The sequence below is a fragment of the Microtus oregoni genome, unplaced genomic scaffold (assembly GCF_018167655.1).
Source record: "Microtus oregoni isolate MIOR12 unplaced genomic scaffold, Mior012 000012F_ref0000307, whole genome shotgun sequence".
NCBI classification, from domain to species: domain Eukaryota; kingdom Metazoa; phylum Chordata; class Mammalia; order Rodentia; family Cricetidae; genus Microtus; species Microtus oregoni.
Genome location: NW_024543071.1, coordinates 40,377,033 through 40,404,040, shown reverse-complemented (window position 1 = coordinate 40,404,040; position 27,008 = coordinate 40,377,033). Strand labels below are relative to the sequence as shown.

The following is a 27,008-nucleotide window of genomic DNA, read 5'->3' as shown; positions in this document are numbered from 1 at the left end:
TCATTGTTCTTCCTCTCCCTCCCCACCGTCATCAGACGACAAGTCAGATCCATTTGTACCCTGACCTTTTTTTGGCTCCTGCTAGTTGCATCCTCTGATCACAGCGACAATTGAACTGCGCCTGAGTTGATCTTCAGGGCACCAGTCACACCCCAGACCTGCTGTTTTATTGAACTGGCTATCCCTTCTTACTGCAGCAGGAGAAGAGGTGACCATCTACAGGCTCGAAGAGAGTTCCCCTCTGACTCTCGATAAGAGCATGTCCTCTTGGTCCCAGCATGGGAGAGCTGCCATGATCCAGGTGCTGTCCCAAGAGGAAATGGATGGGGGCCTCCGCAAAGCCATGCGAGTCATCAGCACGTGGTCTGAGGATGAAGTTCTCAAGCCCGGGCAGGTTTTCATTGTGAAGTCCTTTCTCCCGGAGGTTGTACAGACGTGGTATAAAATCTTTCAGGAGAGCACTGTGCTTCATCTTTGCCTGAGGGTAGGTCTGAAGTTGAGAGACCCAGAGTCCAGATGGTCAAAAGAGAAGTGTAGAAGTCTGGCTACATCCTCACCTAAGATGGGTTTTCTTCAACCAAAGGGAGGTTGTTAGGTTTTAAAGGTGGTGGCGGTGTTTTATTCTTTTTGTTCTGTAGGACATTTGCTTTTGATGTATAGAGTCCTAGAAGTTAAATAATGTTAAACGTTTGGCAGTTGGGATCTGTTTGATCTTTAATAAGTAGAGTAAGTGAGTAAACCAATATTTTTTTTGAGAATTTCATTACAACATTTTCACCTCTTTCTTCTTCTCCAACACCTCCTTTGTCCCCCCATTCTCTCCCAAATTCTTTACCTCTTTTCCTATGATTATTATGGATAATTGATATTGATCTCTCTCTCTCTCTCTCTCTCTCTCTCTCTCTCACACACACACACACACACACACACACTACTGAGTTCATTTGATGTTGCTCTTACACATATGTGTTTAGGATTGACTGCTTGTGATTTAGATAACCTATCAGGAAGTTTGTCCCTAAACACCCCCACCACGTATTTGCTAAATATATATAAATATATTTATTATATTATATATAAATATAACATATATATATATACTTTAATCAATTCTTCATTTTTTTTCTTTTTTTTCTTTTTTTTAGGAAATTCAACAGCAAAGAGCTGCCCAAAAACTCATCTATACCTTCAACCAAGTCAAACCACAAACTATTCCCTATACACCGAGGTGGGTAAACCTGCCCCTGTGGTTCTTCATTATAAGAAGAATTCCATTTAACCTCTTCTCAGCCCATTAGACACAAGAAATACCAGACTCAAGGGAATGTTCTCCATGACCATTTTCAGGGTTCTTCCTTTCATAGTTATACAGACTGGTATAAAGATAATTAAATGTTCCAGACATACCTGGGTTTCGGTTCCAGAACTTACGTGAGTGGAAATGAAGTTCAGACAGATCGACGACAAACATTTCAGATAGGTGAGACAGGCAGATGCTGGATGTAGTCGCTAATATCTAGGGGTATTATGGCCCCAAAACATGTCTATTTAAAGCTTAGCTGTCTCCTTAGCATCCTAAACCAATTAGGAAGCTTGCAATCACGAACCCTCCTTATTTTCCCTTGGGTGTCTTAATATGCTTATATTCACATATCAAGGCAGATCATAATTTCGTGCTGAGAAATTAGAATAAAACCCTTTCCTCTATTTTACAAGAAATTTTATAGAGCCCAGCATGAAAAGTTGGATCCGGTACTCAGAAAAAAAGTTGGCAACTTTTCTCAAAGAAAAGGGAGGCGAGCAAGCTTGGGAACAAACCTCCCAGTTGTGGTGTTTCCTCTGTCCACAGAAAGGCCAAGGTCAAATGACATTTGTGGCTGAGTGTTCTGAAGGGTAACTGCTACGCTTCCTTTCTGGTAGGAGTGGATCATTGGATTCTCTTTTCCTCACAGGTTTCTCGAGGTTTTCTTGATCTACTGCCACTCAGCCAACCAATGGTTAACCATTGAGAAGTACATGACAGGGGAGTTCCGGAAATACAATAACAACAATGGTGACGAAATTGCCCCCACCAACACCCTCGAGGAGCTGATGTTGGCTTTCTCTCACTGGACATATGAGTATACCCGGGGAGAGCTGCTGGTTTTAGATTTGCAAGGTAACTAATTGACGATGCAGGAGGCAGAGTTCCTAGACATCTCACGAGAACTAGGGTGGGCATGTGGAGCTGTTGTACCCAGCTTGGTAGAGAGATACAGGCATTTAGTTCAGAGACATTGTGTGATAACGAGCGTGAGTACCCACTCTGCTGTATTCTACGTAGCCAGAGGGGGGAAATATAGGCAGAGAGTTAACTATTTCCATCTTAAAGATTTAAGTAGGTGGGGAATGATTTTTGTATCATTTGTTTTAGTGTTAATCACTTTGCCTTGTCTTCTGCTTACCAGAAACATCAACTGTATATCTATATAAATGGGAAAGCTTCAATTCTTGATAATTTTCATTTTTTTAGTTTACTGCCTTGCCAATTTATAATTTAGTTTGTTATGTTTGATGTATTCCTTGATATGACAATTTAGTTCAGGGAAGTCCTTGGCTCCAAGACAGGGCGGGAGTATACTCTTGTTTAATGAAGCCTTTGATCAGTGTATCGCCCATAGTCAGCACCTCCTGCCAGAGAGATGTCTAATCCCACAGCACACTCAGTGTGTCTCAGGAGGTTTTCCTCAGGAGGAGGGCACAGAATATGAGTTCTGGCCAAAGTTCAGTTCTTGGGCTCATGAACTGGAGCCTTGGATTCAAATAAGGGATCTGGCCCAGACACGTCATACAAGTTACCTCATTTAACCCCAGGAGCAGCACACTGAAGTATATATCACTGGGAATTTAGGACCAGAAGGTTTAAATAACTTGCCTCAGGTTGCACAGGTTTTCAAGGGAAAGTGGGATGTGGACTTCAGCTGGTGTCTTCCTACATATCCTTTTCTCCTTTCTAAGCCACAGGATTTCTGTAAGAGTGTCATTCTGAGAGGAAATGACCATCTTCGGGTATATTTAAACAACATGAACTTTCTTTTTTTTTTCTGTTCTGATTTTCCTTTCTAGTTCTTAGCAAAACCAGGTTTGAGGCTGGGGAATGCTGAACTTGACACTCCTAGGGCATCAGGGGCAACGTCCAGGACTATTGCAGTCACTTGGAAGTCTGTGTCACATGCTCAGTGATCCATCCACACTTAAAGCATTGCATGTATTACTAAGCACATCTGTCTTTTGATATTCCTGGTGTTCTCAAGGCTGGGTTATATTTCTAAAACTCAAAAACAATTTTTCAGGAAGGAATATAAACTGAATTAATGTGAAAAAGAATCCAGCTTTTTATACCAGCAAGCACTTGATGAAAATCGGCCGGGAGTGGGGGTGCCAACGGCATCTGTTTTGTACTTCTGGCTGGAGAGACATTGATTGTTTTCATCTGTGCTCCACTGTTTGTGTTTTTGCTTTGAATTTTGGGTGGAGTTGTTTAAAAAGCAAAAACAGAAACAATAACAACAAACAACCAAAGAAAAACTTTAAGGAATTAATGACGACTCTTCAGTGTGTTTTGTATTTCACTTGAATAGGGTTTTGTTTAATGATGTTTATGTTTGGGGATTTTTATGTTTCTTAGTAATCCAGAGTGACATTAAACAGAACAAATGTTGCGATTATAGTCTTGGAGGGAAAAGGGAATTAACTTTATTCTTTTCCTGGGTAATTATGTGAATTGCTGAAATAGGTCCCTGCAAGTCAACTATGTCAAAACATCGACCTTCAAAGAAGGCCTGAGTGGACATCACAGAACCACAGGCTAGGTGTTATGAAATGCATGAAACTTATCAGAGAGCTAGATAATTGTCGGTCTGAATTCGTGGAAAAACATGAGTCCATACCAATAATTATAAAGTTATAAGCTGTTGCTAGTTAACACAGAACAAGGTTGGAGAGGAAAATTGTGTTTTTAAGATTTTTTGGCTTACATTCTAATGCCCTTTATTTACTAGTATTTCTAGTGTCTGGAAAGATGATGCATTCTGCCAGGCCCCACTGTGAATTGCTTGTATGTCTTGAGGAGCAGCCACCTTGAGTCCCACCTCCCTTAGCTGTAAAGGGGAAAAAGAGTATCATGCCTTTAAGTCAGTTGGTTATTAAATTCCTAAATAGGTCAACTGAGGCAAGTTCTCCACATGTATCAAGCCCTTGATAAATGTCACCTGCTGTTGCCAGTGAGTAGTAACCCTTGAATGGCTCTTTGAAGTGGAATTTAAGCTTTAGGTACGGGGAAGCTATCCTTAACTGTTTGACCCCGGGGTACCACAGGGAGACCCCCCCCCTCTCCATTTCAGACCCTACTCATTGCTGCTTTGAGAGGAAGAAGGGTGAAGAAATACTTGGGCAGTTGGTCTTTTACTGTTTCCCTTTTTCTTATTTCATTTTTCCGAAAAGAATGAAACCCGGAAACAGCCATAGCATTCTAGGAAGCTGAGCTCTGAGGAGAGGTGTGACCAATTCCCCATTATTTATAAGTCTAATGAAGTTTTCTGGTCTTTTTCCACTTCAAAATCTTACATGGGAAGACTTGAATCATCATCACTGCATTTAAAGTCCAACAGTTAATTCCCAGCAATGGAAATTAAAAACAACTGTATTCCAAATTAGAACAATGTTTAGTTTTTTTATTCTATCTTTCAGTGGACTTTTGGAAATACAGTCCTAATTTTTGGTTCAATAAAGCAATTTCTAGAAAAAGTTAGCACCCACATCACCATGAATGATGTCACTACACAGAGGTGACCTGTTTTTATAGATTTGGGAATTGGAGGTCACTGGTGATGCCAAGTTGGATGAAGTTCCATGGATGTTTCTGGGCTTTCTCTAGGTATGGGTATTTATTCATAATGACACTAAGAAAGAGATCATCAGGATGTTTAGATATCCAACCAGCTTACTTGTTCTATATTTTGTAGATATCAGGAGAGTCTGAGCCGAGTTGTCTTGGGTTGGGTGCTCTTGGGTGGCTAGAAGAGCCTAGTGACTCAGCCTGGCAAAGTGATGTGGAGGGCATTGAATGGTTGGTCTTTGGGTACTTTTCACCTTGTTCATGGGTCATAAAGCCCTTCTTCCGTTAGAACACCTCAAAATAAGTAAGCTAAGTTTTATCATATAAAACATAGAGTTGTGCTTTAACATATAAAAATGTGTTGGTGTATACTCTTTAACCCCCTCTTTTAAGGTGTTCTTTAGTACTAGGAAACATACTTTTGGGGAATGAGAGATAAACATGGCTTTACTGCTGGTATGGGAGCTTCTAGATAGAATACAGAAAATGGAGTAACAGCTGACATTGGAAGCTTCTTATGGGTTAGATGCAGCTCATTGAATTCTCCCCTAGCCCTCTCTGATAAGACCAGGATGCTATACTCACAGATGACAAAAGTGGGATTCAGGGAGATTAAACAGGGTACTGAAGCCTTACAGCTAGAACATGGCAGAATTTGGAGTGGAACCTCTGTCTTTCTGTGTCTAACAAGCCACAGAGGTTCTGTAATAAGATTTAGACAAAAAAAAATTTAACTCTGTAAAGACATTTCTCCCCCCAACCCCCCCACCTAATAGTGCTTCTTCAGCTACTATATGTAGTCCTGGCTTAAATTTGCACTGTACTTAAACATAGGTTTAAAACTTTAGTCATTGCTGTAAGCTCCAGGCTTAAAGTTCAACCCATGCTTAATTAAAATGGTGAAGACTGCAGCCGTCAGCCTGTCTACCTGCAGCGCTGGGGTACACTTCTGCCTGGTATTTTGTTTGTTCCCTTCATGGCTGTAGAGAAGCAGGGGCTCCCTCAGCTGTCCCTCTTGTCTATGTGACGAGAAAAGTACAAAGAGCTCCTTCCCATGGCTTTGAAAATGTAAGGGTTCGGCAAGGTCTGCTTTTCACACTTGCCTTGTGTTTGTGGTTCAGCCCAAAGTTTTCTTGCCCTCTTCAAAATCAGCATGAAAACGTGCCAGGCTAGCGGTTGGGAAAGGGTCCTCTCAGAGTTTGGAAACTTTGATGAGAAACTAAGTTACACCTTATTGCCACTAACCCATAACTGGATTTCACCATCTCCCATTATTAGCCAGACAACAAGCCCACAGTGACATCATCATCCATGACTATCAGTAAGAGGAGCTGCAGATATTAACACGGCATCTTGCAATGCAGGTGGATTTCAAGACACAGTTTGCAATTACCATTTGTTAGATAAGCTTGTGGAAAACAGATGGGGTAGATCCTGTTATTGAATATACTATTAAACAAACACACTATGTATTGTAATACAGTAGTTAAAATGTTTTGCTAAAACCTTTTCAGGATGGATCATAGATTTCCTTTGCTACATATTTAAATCATACATGCTAAAATGTTGTTTTCCTGAGGAAATCAGCTTCTTAGCAGAAAACTTTATAAGGATTTCTGGTTCCTCTGAAAAGGTTACTATTCCAAGAGAGAGGTCACAGCAGAAATCTTTAAGAGATACTGCTTAGAAAACATGGCCTTTGTCTTTTTTAAAAAATAATAATTTATTTTTAAAATAAGTTTTTTAATTTTAATTAGAATATAATTGCATAATTTCCTCTTTTTCTTTTCCTTCCTCCAACCTCTCCTGTGACCCCTCCCTCCAAACCTTCCCATGTACCTCCCCCAATTCCCTCTCAAATTTATGGTCACTTTTCCTTTGATTATATATATGTAAAACATATATATTATATAATACATATAAATACAATGCATAAGCATGTAAATATAATCTGCAGAGTTCTTTTAGTTTTGCATGTATGCATGTGATTTCAGGCATGAAATTAGTTATTCTAATGGTATTAGTTAACTGACGTAGGGCTCGTCCCTGGAGAAGTCTAATGCTCTCTCTCTCTCTCTCTCTCTCTCTCTCTCTCTCTCTCCCAGCAGTCCTTAGTTTTCTGTAGTTCTTTATCTAGGGGTGGCATCCCTTGAGATTTTTCCCCTTTCACTTCAACAAAACATGAACTTTTCCCAACAAGTAGTAGTAGATAACAATATTCTAAAGTTCATATAACTTTTGATTCCTCACCTTACAAAGTCAGTGTTTTTCAAGCAGAGAAAAAGAGGCCCAGTTAGGGAAGGATCTCAGAAGTTGTTGGGGATGCCTAGGTGGCTCATCACTGTCTAACTGGCTTCTCTGAGCTGTCATCACTGTTAGACGCTAGCCTCCTCACTGCCTGAATTCATCACAGAGCTTTGCTCTGGGTATCAAGCCCAGTTTTGATTAAGTTCAGTCTTAGGTTGTGCCTCTATTATCTTTGCAGGCTCTGCTCTTTTCTTTTCAAAACTAAATTTTATTGAAGATACATTCTAAAAAGCGAACAGAGCGTAAGCACCCACCTCAAAGAATTTTCTCAACTGAACACACAGGTGGAGCCAGCTCTCAGATCAAGAATTTGGTGCCGTTTTATTCTGCTGTTTATAAGCACTGTATATATAGACAGAACATTTGATAGGTCTCTTTGATGCCTAGAAGCTGTATTTGCAAAACCTCCCAGGGCCTTGCCTTTGCTGAGCACTGATGGAGGCCATCTAAGGAGACCATGAACTAGTGGGAGGAACACAAGCATTGCCCCAGCTTTAATCCTGTTATGGCCACTTAAGGGATACACCATCTTTGGCAAGTTCTTCAATCTCTTTGAACATCAATGTACTTATTGATGTAAATGAGGGTGAGATGTAAATTGAGGATATGAGGATAATATTTTCTTTTCATGAGAATTAGAGAAAATACAGTTAGCTGTCTTAATGTATAGAACTGGTAAATGAAATGCCGATACACAGGTCTACTGAGAGATGCCACTATCAACAAATCTTATGACACCATTTGTAGCCAGATGTTCATTAATTCAGAGGAGATGCTGTATATTTTCCTACATTTCCTAAATAATTTTCATAGCACATTTAATTATCATGATTCTTTTAAATCTTACCTTCTACGGAGTGAATGACACAGGGTCTCACATTGTATATCAGGCTGGCCTAGAATTTACTATATAGCTCAGACTAACCTTGAACTGGTGGCAATCCTCCCACCTTAGCCTCCCTAGTGTTGGGTTTGCAGGGGTGAGTCACCATATCTGGTTTCAATATAACCTTCAAAATAAGGAAATGGATTTGGTTATTATTTTTCTGTGTTTCTTAGAAAATCAAACCTCATTTGCTTAACGAATTTCGTTTCTTCTTTTGAGGTGTTGGAGAGAACTTGACAGATCCGTCTGTTATAAAACCTGAAGACAAACAGTGAGTTAACTTATGTGTTATAATTTAGAAGATTGCACTTCAAGTTGTTCAAGTTTGTAACATTATTTTTAATTGTTGCATAAAGATATAAGATTATATGTATTAAGGAGTATCATGTAATGTTTTGTTATCTGCATAGATTATATAATGTTCAATGGTTCTTTTTTCATAACTTAAAAACTTGGTTTACTATTACATCTAAGGGTGTTTTGCCCATATGTATGTTTATGCCCCATGTGAGTGCCTGGTTCCACAGAGACTAGGGGAGGGCATTGGATCGCCTGGAACTGGCGTTATAGATATTTGCGAGCTGCCATTGTAGGTGCTGGAAATTGAACCCTGAGTCCTCTGGAAGAGTTACCCAGTGTTGTTGTTAACCACTGATCCTATTACTTTTTAATTTTTTTTCCAAAACCAAAATAAGACAGTGGAAATGAATAGGGTGTTGTGAGCAGAGGACTGTTGTAGTTTCTCGGAGGAGTTTTAAATACATGTGTGTCTTTTAGATCCCAGAGAAGTTTTCCAACAGTTATTGCACAGAGATATGAAACAACATTTTTAGACTTAAATCGAGATTCTTATACTTAAACAAGATTTTCTAAGACACTTTAAATAGGTAAGGAATACGGAGAAAGAATGAGGGTGAAATAAGTTTAATTCTAGAGATGGGTTAGTAAGTGTGAGTGGGCATTGGAAGGGGCAGCACAATTTCCAGACTTCGGCTGCAAATTTGACTCTTGTGTTTTCTTACTGGTCTAAATGTAAGTTTAGCTTGACATAAAAAGGTGCTGTAGCAGAAGCAGCTTCCTTTGTTGTCTTCCCTGTGGAATGGTGGCCTTGAGCCTAGGCAGTCTCTTCACAGGCAAATCAGAGAAGAGGTAGATGAGGACTCCAAGCCACAGTGCTTAAATATAAGGCATCATCAGATGCTCTGAGTTAATTTGGAGCCAAGTTATACAGAGTCGGCCACCCATCTTTTGAATGTCAAGGACATCTTGTGGTCTTTGGCACTAGGGCTCTTAGGTGTGAACGGAAAGAGGTGATGGTGCCGATGGGCTGGTGACTGGTCAATCCAGAGGGCAGCAGTGGCTGTTGTGATCAACATGGAGAATAGCAATGCTTACGTGTGAGTTGCCATCATGGCCACCAGGAGAACTTGTTGAACTAGATTACTGCATTTCGCCTCCAGAGTTTCTGATCTAATTGTTTTGCAGTAGGACCAAATGATGGGCACTTCTGATGCATTGCAGGAGAGGTTGATGCCACGGGGCCACAGGCACTTTGAGAACCATGGCTCAAATGACACTTATTTCCTAAAGAATTCATTTCTTCGTTGTGATGACATCTCACTGTTGTATAGCTTGTGGTGGGCTCGAGCTCTGGGTCCTTGAGCCTCTGCCTTCTTAGTGCTGAGATTATAATATCCATGTTGGGTTGACATTTTTGTTTTTACTTTTTAGTCAAACTAAGGGTCCATACTTGGTTGCCAGGTCATAGAAAACTTTTAGGACTCAATAAATTGAAATTCCTGATATATAAACGTTTTGCTTTTTATTCTTCTGGTTCTCATTAAATAATCAGTGTATTACTGCACCATCCCTCACTGAATAACCTTTACTGAAAGAGAGCACGGCCCATCCGCAGGCTCCTCTGAGAAGATGCTCATTTACTAAGATTCTATTAGCTATTATCGGCCTGGGTGGGCTAAGGAAGCTACAGCTGGTCCACAGGGCTCCTGTGCAGCATCCAGTTCCAACGATATTTATTTGATTATAGCCTCCATGTTGGACTTGAGGGTATAATGGACTGTTTTAGTTTTTTAGTATTTTAGCAGAGCTGAAATGTTCTCAGCTAAGCATATTATTTCTTCAGCAGTCTTGTGTGCTCAAGGGCTTGTATTGGGAATTTTTTTTTATATGAGAACTTTCTTTGCAATTTTTCAGACTTTTTGCATATATAATGAACTCAGTTTATGTGTACTCTGTCTATTGTTCATTAAATTTTGACCTTGGCATATATCACTTAATATGACCTGAATACTCCATCCTTTCAGAGTCTAAGATTATATTATCCTACTTGACAGTTAGGTATTTAATTGCATTCTATAGAAAGCGGGTTTCAATTTCTATTAAGGTCACCTGGGGGAATTAGAACAAAAACATGCTTGGCATTCTATTGCAATGTCTGAATAGGGCCCTGGCCTCTGTAATTTTTTTCTTTTCTTTTTCTCTCATACATTACAACCTGACTGCAGTTTCCCCTCCCTCCACTCTTCCCAGTGCTCCCCACACCTTTCCTCTCCCCCAGATCCACACTTTCTCCATTTCTCTTAAAAAGGGAATACCAACTGAGCCCAGCATCATGAATTACAATAAAACTAGGCACAAACCCTCATTCATATCAAGGTTGGATGGGACAACTCAGTAGGAGGAAAAGGGTCACAAGATGGGGGGTGGGGAGTCAAAGGCCCCCCACTCTCACTGTTAGGGGTAGCAGGGTCTGTGATTGTTGTTTCAGTCTCTGTCAGCTCCTACAAACCCTGCTTAGTTGATTCTGTGGATGAGTTCTCGTAGTGTCCTTGGACCCTCCGGCTCCTGCATACCCCACCCTGTTATGTGGGGTTCCTATGACTCTGCCTAGTGTTTGGCTGTGGGTATCTGCATCTGCTTCCGTCAGTTTCTGGATGACACCTCTCTGATAACATTTGGGCTAGCCACCAATCTATGAGTATAGCAGAATATCATTAGTAAACGTTTTATGGAAATTTCCCAGTCTTGTTTGGTTACGTCCTGAGTTTCTGGGCTGTTTAGACTCCAGTTCCTGGGCATCTAGGTAGTGTCAGCGTGGACTCCCTCTCTTGGTGTGGACCTCAAGTTGGACTAGTCATTGGTTGGTCACACCCAGAAGTTCTGTGTCACCATTACCCTAACACATCTTGGAGGATGGACAGATTGTAGATTGAAGGTTTTGTGTCTGGGTTGGGGTCCCAGTTCTGCTTTTAGAAACCTTGCCTGGTTGCTGAAGATGGCCGGTTCAGGGTCCATATCCCCCATAACTAGGAGTCTTTGATAGGGTCAATCTTGAAGATTTCAGGGAGTTTCTACTGCACTGGTTTCCACATTGTCCCCCAAATGTCCTTCAATTCCAGTCATCTCTCCCTCCTGTAAATTTTTTTTTTCAAGTTCCTCAGTGCACTTCAGTAAAATTATTATGGCAACTTTGTTTTATGTGACTTGAGGGCAGCGTCTCCTGAACCAGGTAGAGTGGTTTCATTGTGGCAACACCCAATTCAGTGCATTTGCTTTTCACAGTGACCTTCTGTTTTATGTTCTCTCAACTGATCGGTTTCATTAGAACTGTATCTAATTAATCAATGACCCTCATGACTGTAAAATCTGTTAAACAAAGTGTGAACCAGAGGTCAACATCACCATCAGGGGAACATTGGTAGGGATGCATGGTCTCTGGGTTTCTCCGTACCTAAGGAGCCAAAATCTGAACTTTCGTAAAGTCTCCTGGTGAACTGATGTGAATTCAAGTCTGAGGTGCACAGATTTAAGCTATTGCGTTCACTCACGCAACCACTCTATGTGTTAGTTTAACCCCAGTTCGCAGATGAGAAAACTAAGGCTCACTCCAAATTCCAACTTCCTTGTAAGGTGAAAGAGTCAAAGGAAGGGAATAGTTGTTATGAAAAGGGACGATGGCTCTGTGAACTGATTCTAATGTCCTTTCTCATGCCTGCTCCTGCTGTCTCGGACTCTCTCTAGCGAGCCTCATTTATCGGTAGTTTGGGACGGTGTCTTTTTAGCCCACTGCCTGATGGCTCTGAGCATTTGACAAGTATGAAATGGTGATGAGAGAGATGTTCTTCGGTGACTATGTATAGATGGCACTAATTAGCGTTTCCTCGTCTGTAGAACCACGCTACCACCTGCTTTTCCTGTGTTGTAAAAAATATCTGGAAAACAGCGAGTTGCGTTTTCCTTGAAAACTTAGTTATCTGAGACTGCAAAGCTTGGAGCATGCTGTGGGGCGTCCATGCTAACGGAATGACCCTGCATCTCTTTCACTCTGCTCTGGGAATCCTCATGACCCTGATACAGAACTTTTTTTTTTTTTTTTGCAGAGATTTTTGATGATTTCATTTTAATTTTCATGAAACTCTCAGAGACAAATACCTTTCAGATATCACTTGAAAATATTATTTCTTAGTTGGATGTCTTCATGCCTTGCTGGGAAGACAGAAGTGGCCAGTTTGGGGTGCAAAGAAGTGAAATTTTCCAATGAGGTCACAGAGAGACTCCAAAGGGAATCTTCCATGCTAATGACTGAGCAAATGCCTTCATCTCTCACTTTATCAGATCGGAGGATTCTGGTCTAAATACCGAGTGATTCTGCTGGGTTTTTTTTTTTTTTCCCCTTCAGTTTCACCTGACTGAAGTAGTGTCTCTCCAGCTGGACTGAAATGAAGGCAGAGTTAACAAGAGGCGGCTTATGCTGCCTGGTAAATACCCCCAGAGCTGTGCTTTGTGAGAGCAATTGAGTGACCAGGAAAGTTAATCCCCAGTGTCTTTCCACTCTGTCTTCCCAAGAGGTTTTCTCCACCTACCCAGCACAGAGCGGGAGGCAATCTGAGATCAAATTGACATCAGCCCTCATTCCGAGCTTGGCACATCTTCAGAGAGCCACTGTTCTTCTGCCAAAAGGAAGTGGAAATTGAGATAAATGCTTCAATCCTCGGATGGAAAAAAAAAGTCCATTTTTACACCATGTCCCTTTTGAAAAACCGCATTCCTCAGAAGCAAAGTTTATTGTTTCCCTTTGTGATAGTCTGCTGTGCTTTTTTTTTTCCTTCTTCTTCTTCTTAAGACGTGGTATTTAAGAGCGGTAATTGAGTTCAGATTTTAAACTGTGCTGTTTCCACTGTGCATGTCATTAAAATAAAATATTAGCTTTCATACACTTTCTTTGGAGGCGGTCCTGGTGTGCTCTGTCCTGCATTGTGCAGAGGGTCAAGATCTACAGAATAATGGTTGCGTGAACAGCGAGCCTGGAATCTGCAGAGAATCTTTATATTAGAATGTTCAAAACGTGTCTCAGAGACACTGACTCCCGGCGCTCATGTGATTAATTCTACTGGGCGTCTGCAGTCTATTCCCACAAGCGTTTTGTCTTGTCTAATAGTTGTCTTTACTTTCCGTGAAACAGTTTGCAGAGTCAAAAGTGGCTTTCAAAGCGCCGGGAATACTGGCTCTGGTGGCTAGTGAGGCGATGGGATTGGAGAGAGTCGTATTCAGAAAAGTATGTGGGTATGCGGCTTTGTACATCTTTTTAGAAGGTGCGCTCGGCTCCTCAGCAAAGTTAGCCCAGCCTTTACCTTTGGGTTGTTTTGGTAGCGCATATGGTAATGAATGTCGTTCTCTCACTCCATATGTATTCAGAAGGGTTTCGCTGTATTTTGTTTTAATGTAGCACATCGAAAATTCACTCTTCTATCAGATCAGTGTTGGAATGAGTTTCACAGTAGGTCTTGGAGTTGGGTACAAAGATTTAAGTGCATTTGAATTTTAAATGTGCAAACCTAACATTGTTACTTCCCCAAAGTGCTCTGTTCCTGGTTGGCTCCTTTAAGTGACTAGGTTACTACGGGATACTGTTCACAATCTCAGAGAATCCTAGTTGGACTCCGTTTCCTCAGCTGTGATCTAATTGATATTCTGATATTCCCTCTAGATCAAGAGGGATGGTGTTTGGACCGGCCAATTTAGGGGAAGATGCAATTAGAAACTTCATTGCAAAACATCGCTGCAACTCCTGCTGTGAGAAGCTCAGGCTGCCGGGTAAGTCTCGGAGACTCTGAGAAACTCTCATGGAATAACAGTTATTATAACCCGGGAACGCGAGAAAATCTTCACCACATTTTTATTTCATGCGCAGCCGTTCACAAGCTTGACTTTCAAGACTGAAAAATTTCAAGTCCCCGGAGGGATTTAAAGGACAGGGTTTTGCTTGAGGTTCTGCCAAAATGTGATAAAACAACCCTGGGCTCAGTGCTTGTCACAGCCGCTTCACGGAAAAAGTTCCACCTACTTAAAAGGAGTGAAGCGGGATGCAGGGCCCCGCTCTGCCCTTCCAAGGTCCTGTTTGCTCCCAGACAGCATGCCTGTAGCATTTTTATTGGGTTCCAGTTTGCTCATTGGGTACAGGAGAGGGTGTGGCCCAAAGGGAAAGAAAGGCTGTCAGTTAAAGCACTACTTTGTTCTCTAACAACTGCCCCTTTGTTAGCTCATTTGTTTGTTTGTTTTATAGCAGTGGGCTTGGAATCCTGGACCCTATCACGATAGGCCAGCACTCCACTGCTGAGCTAAGGTCTCAGCCCTCACACCTGTCACCTTAAATTTTCACTGCAGTGTGTGTGTGTGTGTGTGCGTGCGCACGCATGCGCGTGCCCACACTTCAACACCACTGTGCTTGCACTAAAGTCAGAAGACAACTTGAGGGGATGTGGTTCCCTCCTTTTCATGTGTGAATTCTGAGGTTCAAAATCTGGTCACCAGGCTTGTGGGGAGCCTCGTTTAACTAGCTTAGATATCTCTCTAGTCCCAAGTCCTGCCATCATAAACAATAGTCTTGCCTCTTTAAGCAACATTTAAAAAACAGAACCATTAACTGGGCAGTGGTTGTACATGCCTTTAATTCCAGCACCCAGGAAGGCAGAGGCAGGTGGATCTCTGTGAGTTCAAGGCCACCTGGTCTACAAAGTGAGTGGACACACAGGGCTACACAAAGGAATGCTGTCTCGAAAAATAAACAAAACAAAACCAAACAAAAATCAAAAACATCCCAGAGCCATCCAACTTAGAAATATGGTTTATTTTCTCCGAGTCTAGTACATTAGGCACAAATCCAGAATCCTCAGCATGAAGCAAATGGCTGAAGACTTTTGCTTTCCAGCAAGGAATCCTGACTCTGCTTGGGGTCTATTTGGCCTTTTCAGAAAGGGGCCTTACTATCTGCCTCAGCCTGCTTAGCTCTTGATTTCTGGGTCATAGCCAGGGTGTCCTTACACTGGAATTTCATATAGTTTAAGATAGCAGCTTTGCCTGCTTATCAAAGGGTACAGTCCTGAGTGGGGCACTGTGGCCACACCTAGAGCCCAAGATGTTCCAGAGGCAGGAGGATCACCTTGGTCAGTTTGGGCAGCATAGTTAGGACCCATATCTTTGACAAAAAGTCATACCCCAACCTGGAAATCAATAGAAGAGCGTCCTCCCTTGTAACCTGGGGTGTACCTAGAGAGAGCTACAACAAAACAGGCAATTTCTGATTCTGTTGGAATTGAGGGAGGGAGGTTTTTGTGAGCAAGACTTAGTTAAAAAAAAAAAAAAGCATTAGGATCAGGCCCCTAGTTTCCTCTATCGGTGAGAAGAGCGTGTACCATCCCGCAGTGGCAGATGACTGTGTGGAAGGGGAAGGCAAAGGAGCAAGGAGGAGCTGTAGTCTCATAATTGCCCCTGCTGTGAGGCATGGGAGATGGGCAAAGAGATGGATGCACAATGCTGTGTTCTCCGGGCTGGAATCACGAACCTGGGGAGGGGTTGGAGCTGGGCTGAGGCACACCACGACTCTAAGTAAGGGAGGAAGGAGCTGATGACTATCTGAATCATCCCACAGTTGGAGACCGCAATCTGCCCAGGAATCATCCTCCTTAGGCACTGCACTCTGCTCAGTCTGACTCACTGTAGCCTGGACAGGGTGGAATCTATTCTTGAAGGCCCAGGACTATATCTGATCAATCAGGGGCCAGTGAGACTCACACCATTACTCATTGCTTCCAATCTTTGGGCCCAGTTGGTTGTTAAGTATGCACATGTTGGCATGCCATGGTAGGCTGTAGGCTGGGAGCCAGTTGTCTGTTTTCTCCCTCCACCATGTGGGTTCCCGGGATTTGAACTTTGGTCATGAGGCTTGGCAGCAAGCACCTTTATCTGCTGAGCCATCTCATTGTGCAGTTTTTGTTTTCCTTTTAGCTAAAAGTAAGTTTGTTCCTTTTAACAGTCTCTCAGCCTGACCTACTCACTCAAACTTTTTATCTTCTTTATTTTTGAATATTTTTTAAATGTACAAACTGCAAGAATTTCTAGAATACTCATTTAGATTTCTCTCTCTCTCTCTCTCTCTCTCTCTCTCTCTCTCTCCCTGTCTGTCTCTCTCTCCCCCTCTCCTCTCTCTGTCTGAAACTGTAGTTTTAAAAAATTAGTATTGAAGTGGAAATAAAGAAATACTATCATTTTATATCATTGGTAATAGAGTAAAAATGTTTGGTGTGGAAAACAGAATGAGAAAACATTTTATTTTTTCATTTCCTTTATTTTTAAGGCAGAGGTAGATTAAGACAATGCATAAGACCCTGGAATCCAGACCTAGGCAGGCATGGCTTATGTATCCCAGTTTTGCTTTCTATTGCCTATAAGGCTTGGGCTTTCAACTTCTTCATCTGCAAGCAAAGAGATAATTGTACCTGTCTCACCAAGTTGATGGGAAGATTTATTTTATGTATATGTTCAATATTTGTTGGTTACATGATTAATTATATATTACATATACATACACACATGTTCGTTTTTTATCTAGAAAATTCAGCATTTAACATTAAAAAGTAAAACAAACAAACAACAACAACAAAACTGTACGCTTTTCTTCTTGGTGCCAGAGGTTGAGGCCAGTCCTTCACACAGACTATTCTCACAGCCAACCCCTGAATGGCAATCTTGGTTCCTTAGAGCCATCTGCCACAGCTTTCAGTCCTTGAGCTAACTAGTCAAGGGAGTGAAGAGGAAGGCTATACTCTCATAACTGCTCATGATGTGAGTTCACAATGCATGGGCAAAGAAAGAGTACAACACTGTGTTCTCTGGGCTGGTCATCAGGAACCTAGAAAGGGGTTTGGGCTGGACTGATGTACATCAGAACTCTTAAATAAGGAAGGCAGGTGCTGGGGGATATTTGAGTCATCCCACAACTGCATGCCAGAATTCACTTAGGAAATCACAGCACAAAGAGATGTTCGCACCATTTAATGCCCCTTTCCCTATAGTCCCTCCATTCCTGCCCTGCAAAGGTTACCCTGTTTACTGTTTTCTTTAAATGTCCTTTTCAAATGAAAGAGGAAGGGCTTGAGGAATGTCTGGTGTGATCTTTAGTTGATGAAGCTTTTATAGGTGGCCACAAAGCTGCAGGCAGCTTTCTTGCAGAAAGCCAAACCTTAGAATCAAAAGTCACTGTTTTCACTCATCCCTTTGATCATTCCTAAGGTTCCCATGTCTTGCTGGACCTCATTTAAGTTTTATCAGACACATCTCATCCCACTAGGAGGTGGCCAGTGACTTACACAGTGACAGCATCCATAGTTAGAATTTCATGTGGTTATTGGGATGGGAGGGGGCCTGAGTTTAGATAGGGTTAAGTGTTTGGAATCTGTAAGCCCAAGGCCTGGGGCAATAGAGATTCCCTGAACACTTTGACTAAGCCTGAAGTTCAGTCTATCTACATGATTCAATGTGTTCTAGGCCATCTACTAAAACTGTCTTGGTTTCTTTGTAGATTTAAAAAGAAATGATTATTCCCTTGCAAGGGAACATTGCAACTCAGGACTTGAGAAAAACATTGAACCAGCTGAGGGACTTCCAGCAAGAGACAGAAATATAAATGCCCTGGAAGATCTCACACGGCTCTAGAAAGGGCCACGAAGAAGATGATGGTCTCTTTGCTCCTTTTGCCTTGAACTCTATGGTGATGTCCACTGATTGACACGATCCTGACTATGTCAGAATCTCTGTCAGGCTGACTGTACAGTGTGGAAGTTCCTGGAAGTGTTCTCTGATCCTCATCTCCCGCTGTACCGAGGACACAATGTCTAAAGGAGGGATCCTCCCAGATATTGACCTCAGAGCAGAATGTTTGGCATGCATTCTCATGTCCTTGTTCTGCATGAAGACACTGAAGGAGTCCACCAGGGATACTCTCCTTTATACCTCATTGCTTCAGCTGGCTGCTTGGAACTCTTGGAGTAGAATGCTGTGCACTGAAGAACTGGGGGATGAATTAATTTATTTTCTTATGATGTTTGCAGACTCTATCCCCACTGCTATTCATCATTTCATTCAAGCATTGTATCTATATACATATCTATACCTTTAGGTATACACACCTATACATACATTAAAATGTATGTGATTTCTTCTTCCTTCTCCAGGAACACAAGGTTTGAATAGCAACAATAGGGAAAACACGGGGATGAATGTCTGTTGGCCCAGGTTGGAGCATAAAGAGTCACAAAAAGTCAAGTCCTGGTGAACTCTAGATGCTTTGGATTATAGTCTTCCAGTTTCTTTGAATGAGGGAGAAGTACAAATTTAAACCATTTTTTCCTTACATACCCCCCTCCTTTTTAAATTCAAAAATCGGAATATGTAATCCCACAAACTGTTCTGAAAGGTTTCACTGTATTAAGCTCAGGACACTAAGGTTAGAGACCATTGTCACTCACTGCTCCTTTCTCCCTTTTGGCACTGGATCCCATCACACCCACACTCCCCTTGGCCAGTCCTGTGGGGAAGATGCATCTGAGGCTGGAAGGCTTTGCACATCTTTTCTTCCCTCCATTGCAGCGTTCTGATGGCTTGAATACTTTATCAGTTTCTGGAGCTTGAAGTGAGGTGTCCCTGGAAGCAACCCTGTGTTGGGGCAGGTCCCTGTTGCATGCTGGGTAGGGTTGCCCTGCCTCAGAACACGTGTGATTTTTTTTTTTTTTTTAACAACAGCAGCAGCAACAGCAAAGATTGAAAGATGACTCCCATCTACCCCTGAGGCCCTCACTTAGCATTCCCACCTGGCCAACAGCAAACCTCCTAGGCCTAAAATTTCCACCTTTAGTTTTGTCTTTAGTTCTTACATTCATTGACTTACTTCTAATTCTCCTTTAGAAATCCAAACCCCTGCTTCCTTAGACTACACTTCAAGGGGAAGTATTGCATGGTGGGGTGGAAAACAGTTGTATGTGGTTCATGTGATTTTGAGGGTTCATCAGTATTCTGTTTCCTTTGGTTGGTAGTAGGTGGAAAACTTGGAAATTTCTTATCTCTTTTCTTCCCTCCCTCCCTCCTTCCCTCTTTCTCTACCCTCCCCCCACCCCCGTGTAGCATAGGCAGCCTTCAAACTCCCAATCCTCCTGTCTCAGTCCTTGAAGTATGTGCTTGGGTGAGACAGTGATTGGCAGTGAGGCTAGAATATTGATGTTGGGAGGCGGTGCTCAGCAATATTGTCCAATCTCTGAATCAGGAAGGGATTTGTTGGTCTCACTTCAGCGCTGTACTCAACTCTAGAAAGAGCAGAGTTTACTTATGCAAATACACCGATTTATTGACCAAAATACCTGTAAACTGGAGTGAAACTTGAAAGCAAATACAAAAACTTGATTGTAAACTTTTGTGGTGTGCTTTTTTTTTTTCAAAACAAAAAAAATGCTAAGAAAAACAACTGCAGAATATTATTTGAAAGAAAAGAATGATTGGGCAAAGGTCACTGGAATTGCTTGCATATGATGTGACAGCGTTGACTGAGTGACATGGTCACAAAAGGAGGCAGTGTTTGTTCATCCAGTCGACGGTCTGCAGTCTTCAGAAGTTATTTGTGAAGCGGCCTTTCTCAGCAGCATTGATGGTAAGATTGTGGCAGTGAAAATCCAACTCATATCTCATTTATCTTCCTTCCTTCCTTCCTTCCTCCCTTCCTTCTTCCTCCCTCCCTCCCTCCCTCCCTCCCTCCCTCCTTCCTCCTACCCTCCCTTCCCTTCTCCCTTTCTTTCCTCTTCCTTTTTTCTTCCTTCTCCTTCCTCTCCTTCACCACCACTTCCTCCTTCTTTTGTTCTGTATTTGGAACTCTACCAAGTCCTGAGGTATTTGACTTCTAGGCAGATGTTGGATTCAGAGAAGGGTCCTTTATCCTCCCTGCTAGCACCGTGGGCTCTGGCTGGGGTAAGAAAACTAGAGTAAATAAGAGGATATGGATACTCTAGCACCTCCAAGTGAAGGTGAACCGCAGAGTCCTTTCCTAGGCTCAGAGCCTTGGTCACAGGTGGGATCTGGATGTGAGGCTCTGAGAAGAAGTCAGGAAATTCGTGTGTAGGCAATCTAGTGTATGGAGTCTCCTTCCCATGGACTTTGCATCTCTGGATTCTGAGTGATGCGCACTACTTGCTGTCTTCAAACTTCTTGCATCACAGAGGAGTGAGATTTAATATAATTTGGGGCATTCCTCACTCCAGCTTTGTAAAACAAATGCTGGGTGGCGATAACCCTTCAGCCAGTGCTCCAGGAACATATTGTTACTGTTGACTGTTGTTTGACATGAGAGCCAGTACTCTGGTTTTGGAAATGATGGCACATGCCATCCACAGGTCTTCTTATGCTTCTCACTAGATCAAGCAAAAAGCATGGCTCACAGCATGAGGTCAACAACATTTTTTTTAAAAAAAGAAATAACACAATCTTCAAATGATAGTGAATTTCATTCACTAGGTAATAAATTATATTTCCATTTTTGACTGAGAAGGAAATGACTACCAACCCTTTAAGACCCAGGATGATTCTTTTGATGTCTCTCTGTTTTAATTTCTTAGGAAATAGCTTTTAACAACCTATACCTTGCCTATTGAGTTCTTAACCGGTCCTACTCTTATCACCATCGGTGGGTGATAACGCCTGAGAGCAGTCCTTTACTGGTGACTATTAAAACGAGATGATAACGTCCCAGAAACTGCCTAGAAATAACCATCACTTTATTACCCTTTGAAAAGAGGATTGATAGAAAAGTCATTTGAAAGATGGTTCATTACCATGCCCTAGTAAGATTTCTTTACTCACATCTCACCAAAGCACGAGAAAGGGAGGATTATTCTCTGAGGTCGGAATTTGAAGGCTGTGTGTTTGCCTCTTTGAAGTCTTGGTATTTAATTTTCTGTAGTCATTTCTTGGGCAATTTTCTAAGAAACTAGTTGAAGCTAATTTATCATAAGTTAAAGTCAAATGACAGAAAAGATTCTTCCCCCTTAACAGCATTTTATTCCACAGAGGTTAGCTTCTGAAGGAAATTGAGACTTAAATAGCATTTCAAATCTCCAGCCACATGGGTGGGGATAGGAAAAAAAAAAGCAGGATTCAGGAAGACACACTGGCTTTGCAGTTAGCACAATTGTTATTATTATTATTATTTTGCTTTTTCTTTGTAGACCACTATGTGCAGATAAAACGTATTTTTTTAAATACTCCCCTAAAAATAATTAGGTATGTTGCTTAATTTTTCTAAGAAAGACACGCCATCCTCATGGGATCCTACACCTTGGTCTCTATCATTTTCGACTTTTAATATAAGTTTATATAATTTGTTTAACCTTTCTGTTAACCCCTAACTCTGAAATGGAGATGAAGATACTTAACTTCTAAATGAAGGTGAATAATAATGAGATAGCATTTAGAAGGTCCTTGGAGAATCTCATCTAAAAAGCTTCTTGTGAGCCTGGAATGCAGTTCAATAAATAGTGCGGGATTTTCATTTTGGCATGATGTGATTCGTTACTGAGTATTACAGACGGTGCTCAGTGGACGTGGTTTTTCTTTCTTTCCTCACCCCCCCCCCCCAACAAGCACAAAAAGGATTCCTGCTCTTTTTTCCTTTCTAGAAAAAAAAAAAAAACTCATGGCTCCCTTTTTGGTTTCAAGATTAAATGTTTCAAATCGGGAAATCTGCCAATTCCCAGCAGCTCCCCTTTGCTCTTTGAGGCTCTAGACTTACCTGTCTTGTTTGTTCTGCCACCCTCTGTCTGGAGAAAGCGTTCTAGGACAAGACATCAAGCCCAAAGCGGCAGCACCTTAGGTGTTATTGTTGGAGGCATGAGAAGATAGAAGATACAGAGTTTGATGTTTGCAAAGCAATGTGGTCTTTTTTTCCCTGCAAGTTTTTATGAGCTATGATTTAAATTTTACCAGTACAGAGCTGGTTGGTAATAAGAAAATGTTGGTCTTTCACTCACCCGTGTCTTCTTTTTAGCAACTAGCATCCTCTGAACTTTCAGCTCCTCCAAGGGAAAATTTACTGTAGATCCTTAGAAATTCTATCTATTGAGTTAGTGACAAAGCTCTCGCAATTATTGAGGAAGAAACTGTTCTGCTAATGACTGTCTAAACGTGGATGTAACACTTGCCTTTTGTTGGAAGGGTTTGGAGGGGGACTCTTCATTGGCATCAGGGGTTTGTACTTTAGCCTCTAATGAATCTTTTGCTCTGTATCTTAATGGTAACCAAGCAACCAGTCACAGAGCCTTGGGATGCTTTGGTAACAAGAAGAAACCTTCAGTGTCTTGCCTTGTTTTAGAATTCCCATATCACCCTTGGAATTGTACAAATGAAGACTGGGGAAAGCACAAGTGGTGGGCAGAGGGGTACGGGCCAAGCCTGTGTCGCTATGGGTGAGGTTACAGTGTCATGGATGGTGGCCTGGCCGGTGAATGATTTCTCGAGGAAGAGGTGTGTTTGGAAGATTGTAGGCCTGTTACAGATGGAACAACATGAGACAAAATGCTGTCTACTTCTAGAGTACTTCTGGAAATTTCTTAGTGATAGGGTGGGAAGAGAGGTGTGGTGAGCTTCACTATTTAGTCCTTAGTATGTGTTACTGTTCAGTGTCTTTCCAAGCCTAGAATATTCCATGAGTGTTCTTATACGAAACTGACACTAAGATTAAATTTAATAGATGAAATATAATCAGATAGCAAGCTTTTTCCAGGCAAATAAGGAGTTTGCAACACAGAGGCTCATTATTGGTCAGGAAATTGCCACAGTGACAGGACCACTATTCTAGGGAAGGCACCAAGCACTCCTTGTCACACAGGCGCTGTGTGTAATATGCACTGTATCTATGCAATGATCTGATTCACTGAGTCCATTATGTGTATTATCTAGGCTTAAAACCACTACCTATAAATAAGTGAGGACATTAATGGGAATCATCTATCCGAGGAGCACTGAGATTTGAACCTGCAGCAGATCATTGATATAGTAATTTAGGTGATCCTAGCCAGCACAGCTAGTGGGAAGGTCTGAAATCTAGATTTGAAAGCTGGGATCTAATTTAGGCCTTCAGATAAGACTATCCAAACTGGGCTTGTGGAATGCTTCCTGGCATCGCCTCTATTTCCTAGGCATCACAGGGTTTTCAGTTCTGCACATTCGGGACATCTGTGATCCTCGTAAGTCCTTAGACCAGCCAATTCTCTTGTTATGCCATGAGATATGTGCAGAATAATGGGTGCATTTTCTTTGGGTGGTTCTGGCACTGGGTCTGTTGGGGAATTTTCTACTTTCACATGAATTTCTATCTTGTTCTTTTTCTCTCAACAATTTAATAGACTCTAGTGCCCTGCTAGCTTTTCACTATAGAGTGAAATCATAGAATGGCCTGGCCCTCATGCCACGTCTCGATAGGTCTCAGAAGCTGATTCCAATCAGAAGATGGCTTGAAGAATCAAGACAAAGAAAGGCAAATACACCAACAACCGACTGGTGTCAAGATGATATTTTCCCTATCATTTCCCTCCCAGAGGAATGGGTCTCCTGCTGTTAATAAAGAAGTTGAATTCTGAAATATGTCAGCTTGATTCTTGAGAGGATGGTTGGATTTGAGACAGCACTTCCATGAGCCAGGGAAAAACTGGGCTAGTTTAGGTGAATACTGCTTTCCCATTTCTCCTTCTCACTACCTCTTGCCCCTTTTCCCTCTCTCCCTCCCTACTTCTTCCTTTGATTGATTTCTCTCTTTGTTACATCTAGTAGGCTGCAGATGTAGATAGAGAAATGTCACCAGTTTTGCAACTGAGATATAAATTTTCTCAGACATGGAGAAATAGAAAATTGAGACTTTAAAAAAGTAAGGGTTCAAAGGATGTATAAGAACAGTTTCAAAAAGGAGTACATCCAAAATATATAAAGAACTCAAGAAACTAGACAGTAAAAGGCTAATCAACCCAATTATAAAATGGGGCACTGAGCTGAACAGAGAATTCTCAACAGAAGAAGCTCAAATGGCCAAAAGACACTTAAGGTCATGCTCAACTTCCTTAGCGATCAGGGAAATGCAAATCAAGACAACTTTAAGATACCATCTTACACCTGTCAGAATGGCTAAAATAAAAAACACCAATGATAGCCTTTGCTGGAGAGGTTGTGGAGAAAGGGGTATACTCATCCATTGCTGGTGGGAATGCAAACTTGTGCAACCACTCTGGAAAGTGTGTACCAGGAGGGTGGGCACATGCCCTTAATCCCAGCACTTGGGAGGCAGAGGCAGGCAGATCTCTGTTTTGAGGATGGTGTGGTCTACAGAGTGAGTTCCAGGACAGCCGGGGCTACACAGAGAAATCCTGTCTTGAAAAACCAAACAAAACAGACAAGCAAACAAACAAAAAAAGAAAATGTGCTTCACCCAAAGATAATAAATTGGAAGAGGGACTAGAACCTAGGCCCTGAAGATCACCAATTAGTCTAATAACAGCCACATTTGAATTTTAAAGCAAATTCTACTATGGTTTTACAAAAAAAAATTATTCACATGTTGATGTAACTAGATTTTGAGCTTGGGATCTCTGTGAGGTGTGTCAGGTAGGATTCTTGTCTATGTCTTCTCAGAGAGAATATGCCACTAGGTATGTGACTTCAGAATGTCAGCTGCAAAAATGATACTCTGTTAAATTATTTGCATGTGAACATGTATTTACATAAATGGAAAATAGCTGTTTGAGTGGCCACAGAAGACTTCAAATGAAATGACTTAAAATATTTTTGTTACATTTATTTATATTGACTCTTTTGTCATTTTAGAGTGCGGGAGACCCGTGTGAAGATTTAGAGAAACAAGGCAATTTCTATGCTGTAAATTCATACTTGTAACCTAATGCACACCAGACCCAACTGTTAAGGGAATTAAAGAGAACCACAGCAAACCTATTATAATCTGGAACAATAAGCATGATGGGAAACCAATCATTGCAATTTGACTTATTTTTGTTTTTCTCCAAAATTATCTTTAACCTAGGATTCATGGGGATGAAGCTGTTTCTTGCTTTAAGCTTTTATTTTAGTAGTTAATGGCATAGCTCCCAGAATACCAGGGCTGGGAGGGTTACTGTGAGATGAAACAAGAAGAAGATGCTGAAAAGTGAAGACTGCTGAATGATGGAAGATTCAAGTGAAAAAATTCCATGGGGCGTGGATTGTAACGAGTGGTTCAAATATTTAACTTGACCATTTTGATGGTACTGTTATGAGAATTGATGTTCCACTTCCTTACGCTCCCCTGGGCTATGACCACACGTGTGTGTGCGTGTGTGTGTGTGTGTGTGTGTGTGTGTGTGTGTGTGTGTGTGGTGGGGGGCTCAGAACCACTTAGGGTTTTTTTGGTGTTAGCGTTCTACTGTCTTTAGTGGAAGGATTCCAAGGCAGCTCTGGGATTTTTCAGCCCGAGAGGACAGCTATTAGCTAGCCCAGTGAGAGGCACACATTGTGCGTGTGTGTGTGTGTGTGTGTGTGTGTGTGCATACAATTAACTGAAACGCTGTCAGAGGACTACATCTACCTGCAAAGGAGTTTAGGAAGTGCAGTCTATCACTTATATTGAAGAAAAAAAAGGAGAAAGGAAGTTTGAGGAATGATTGGCAGCTCTGTCAAAAAATGAGAGGCTGTGCATTCGGGTCCAGTTCCTTCTGTTGCTGTTGCGCATGGTCGTAGAGGTAAGAATAATACCTTTTGAAGTTTCCTTTCTGTAGAAGTGTAGAAGAGTACCTGGGACACTTTTTCTAACTTTCTGCTAAGACACCTTTTGATTAGACATCTTTAAAATCTTGTCACCCCTATTGTCTTTTGGTCTCCACGATTTCTTTATAATGACAAATCTACTGGAGGTACACAAAAATACCTATTTGGAATGAAAGCTGGCTTTATTGAACCACAGTTGGCTTGATGACAGCTATAAAATATGTTCATTGTCCCTCTCCCGTCCATGCTTGGCCCCCACCCTTAGCCCCTTTGCTCCAAGTGTGAACGCAGTCATTCTTGCCCTCCTTTCTACATTGCTTGCAGCCAGCTAACAGGCAAATGAGCACTGAGGTAAGAGGAGACATTTACATAAGGAGCCTATTAATATACTAGACCAATGAGGGTCCTGGGGAGAATGTTAATTCATTTCCTACACTGAATGGCCATGATCGGTGTAAGTTTTCACCACTGCAGGAGCTAGCAGAGAAGGGGGGGGGGTGGAAAGTCTGGATACACATAAGAGACAAGTGCTGACGAGATTTTCTGAAGGGACTTAGTTGTCACGTATGCTTTCCACAAAGCAGAAGATCTTACAGCGTGGATTCATAAACTTGAAATAACACGAAGAGTCACCTTGCGTTATTTCTTGAAGAGAAGCATGGGTAGGAGATTGGAATATTTTATTAAAATAGTTTTACCTGTCAATTTCGGAAACTGAAAGCATATTTTGGTATTATTGTGACAATCAGTTCATTTAGACCACCGAAAGATCTATCCAAGGAAGACAGTATGTGGGACGGT

At 41.6% G+C, this 27,008-nt stretch overlaps 1 protein-coding gene across 1 annotated transcript in view; it reads left to right on the top strand.

The window, feature by feature from the left end:
- The window catches only part of Trpm6 (transient receptor potential cation channel subfamily M member 6), a 114,296-nt gene extending 95,521 nt beyond the window's left edge, over positions 1-18,775 (top strand). Inside the window, exons 34-39 of the mRNA XM_041662151.1 lie at positions 198-484; positions 1,146-1,228; positions 1,953-2,158; positions 8,289-8,340; positions 14,077-14,183; positions 17,947-18,775. Coding sequence (XP_041518085.1) covers positions 198-484; positions 1,146-1,228; positions 1,953-2,158; positions 8,289-8,340; positions 14,077-14,183; positions 17,947-18,080 — 869 coding nt within the window. The 3' untranslated portion in view covers positions 18,081-18,775. The remainder of the gene's footprint in view (positions 1-197; positions 485-1,145; positions 1,229-1,952; positions 2,159-8,288; positions 8,341-14,076; positions 14,184-17,946) is intronic.
- Positions 18,776-27,008: the final 8,233 nt, after the last annotated feature.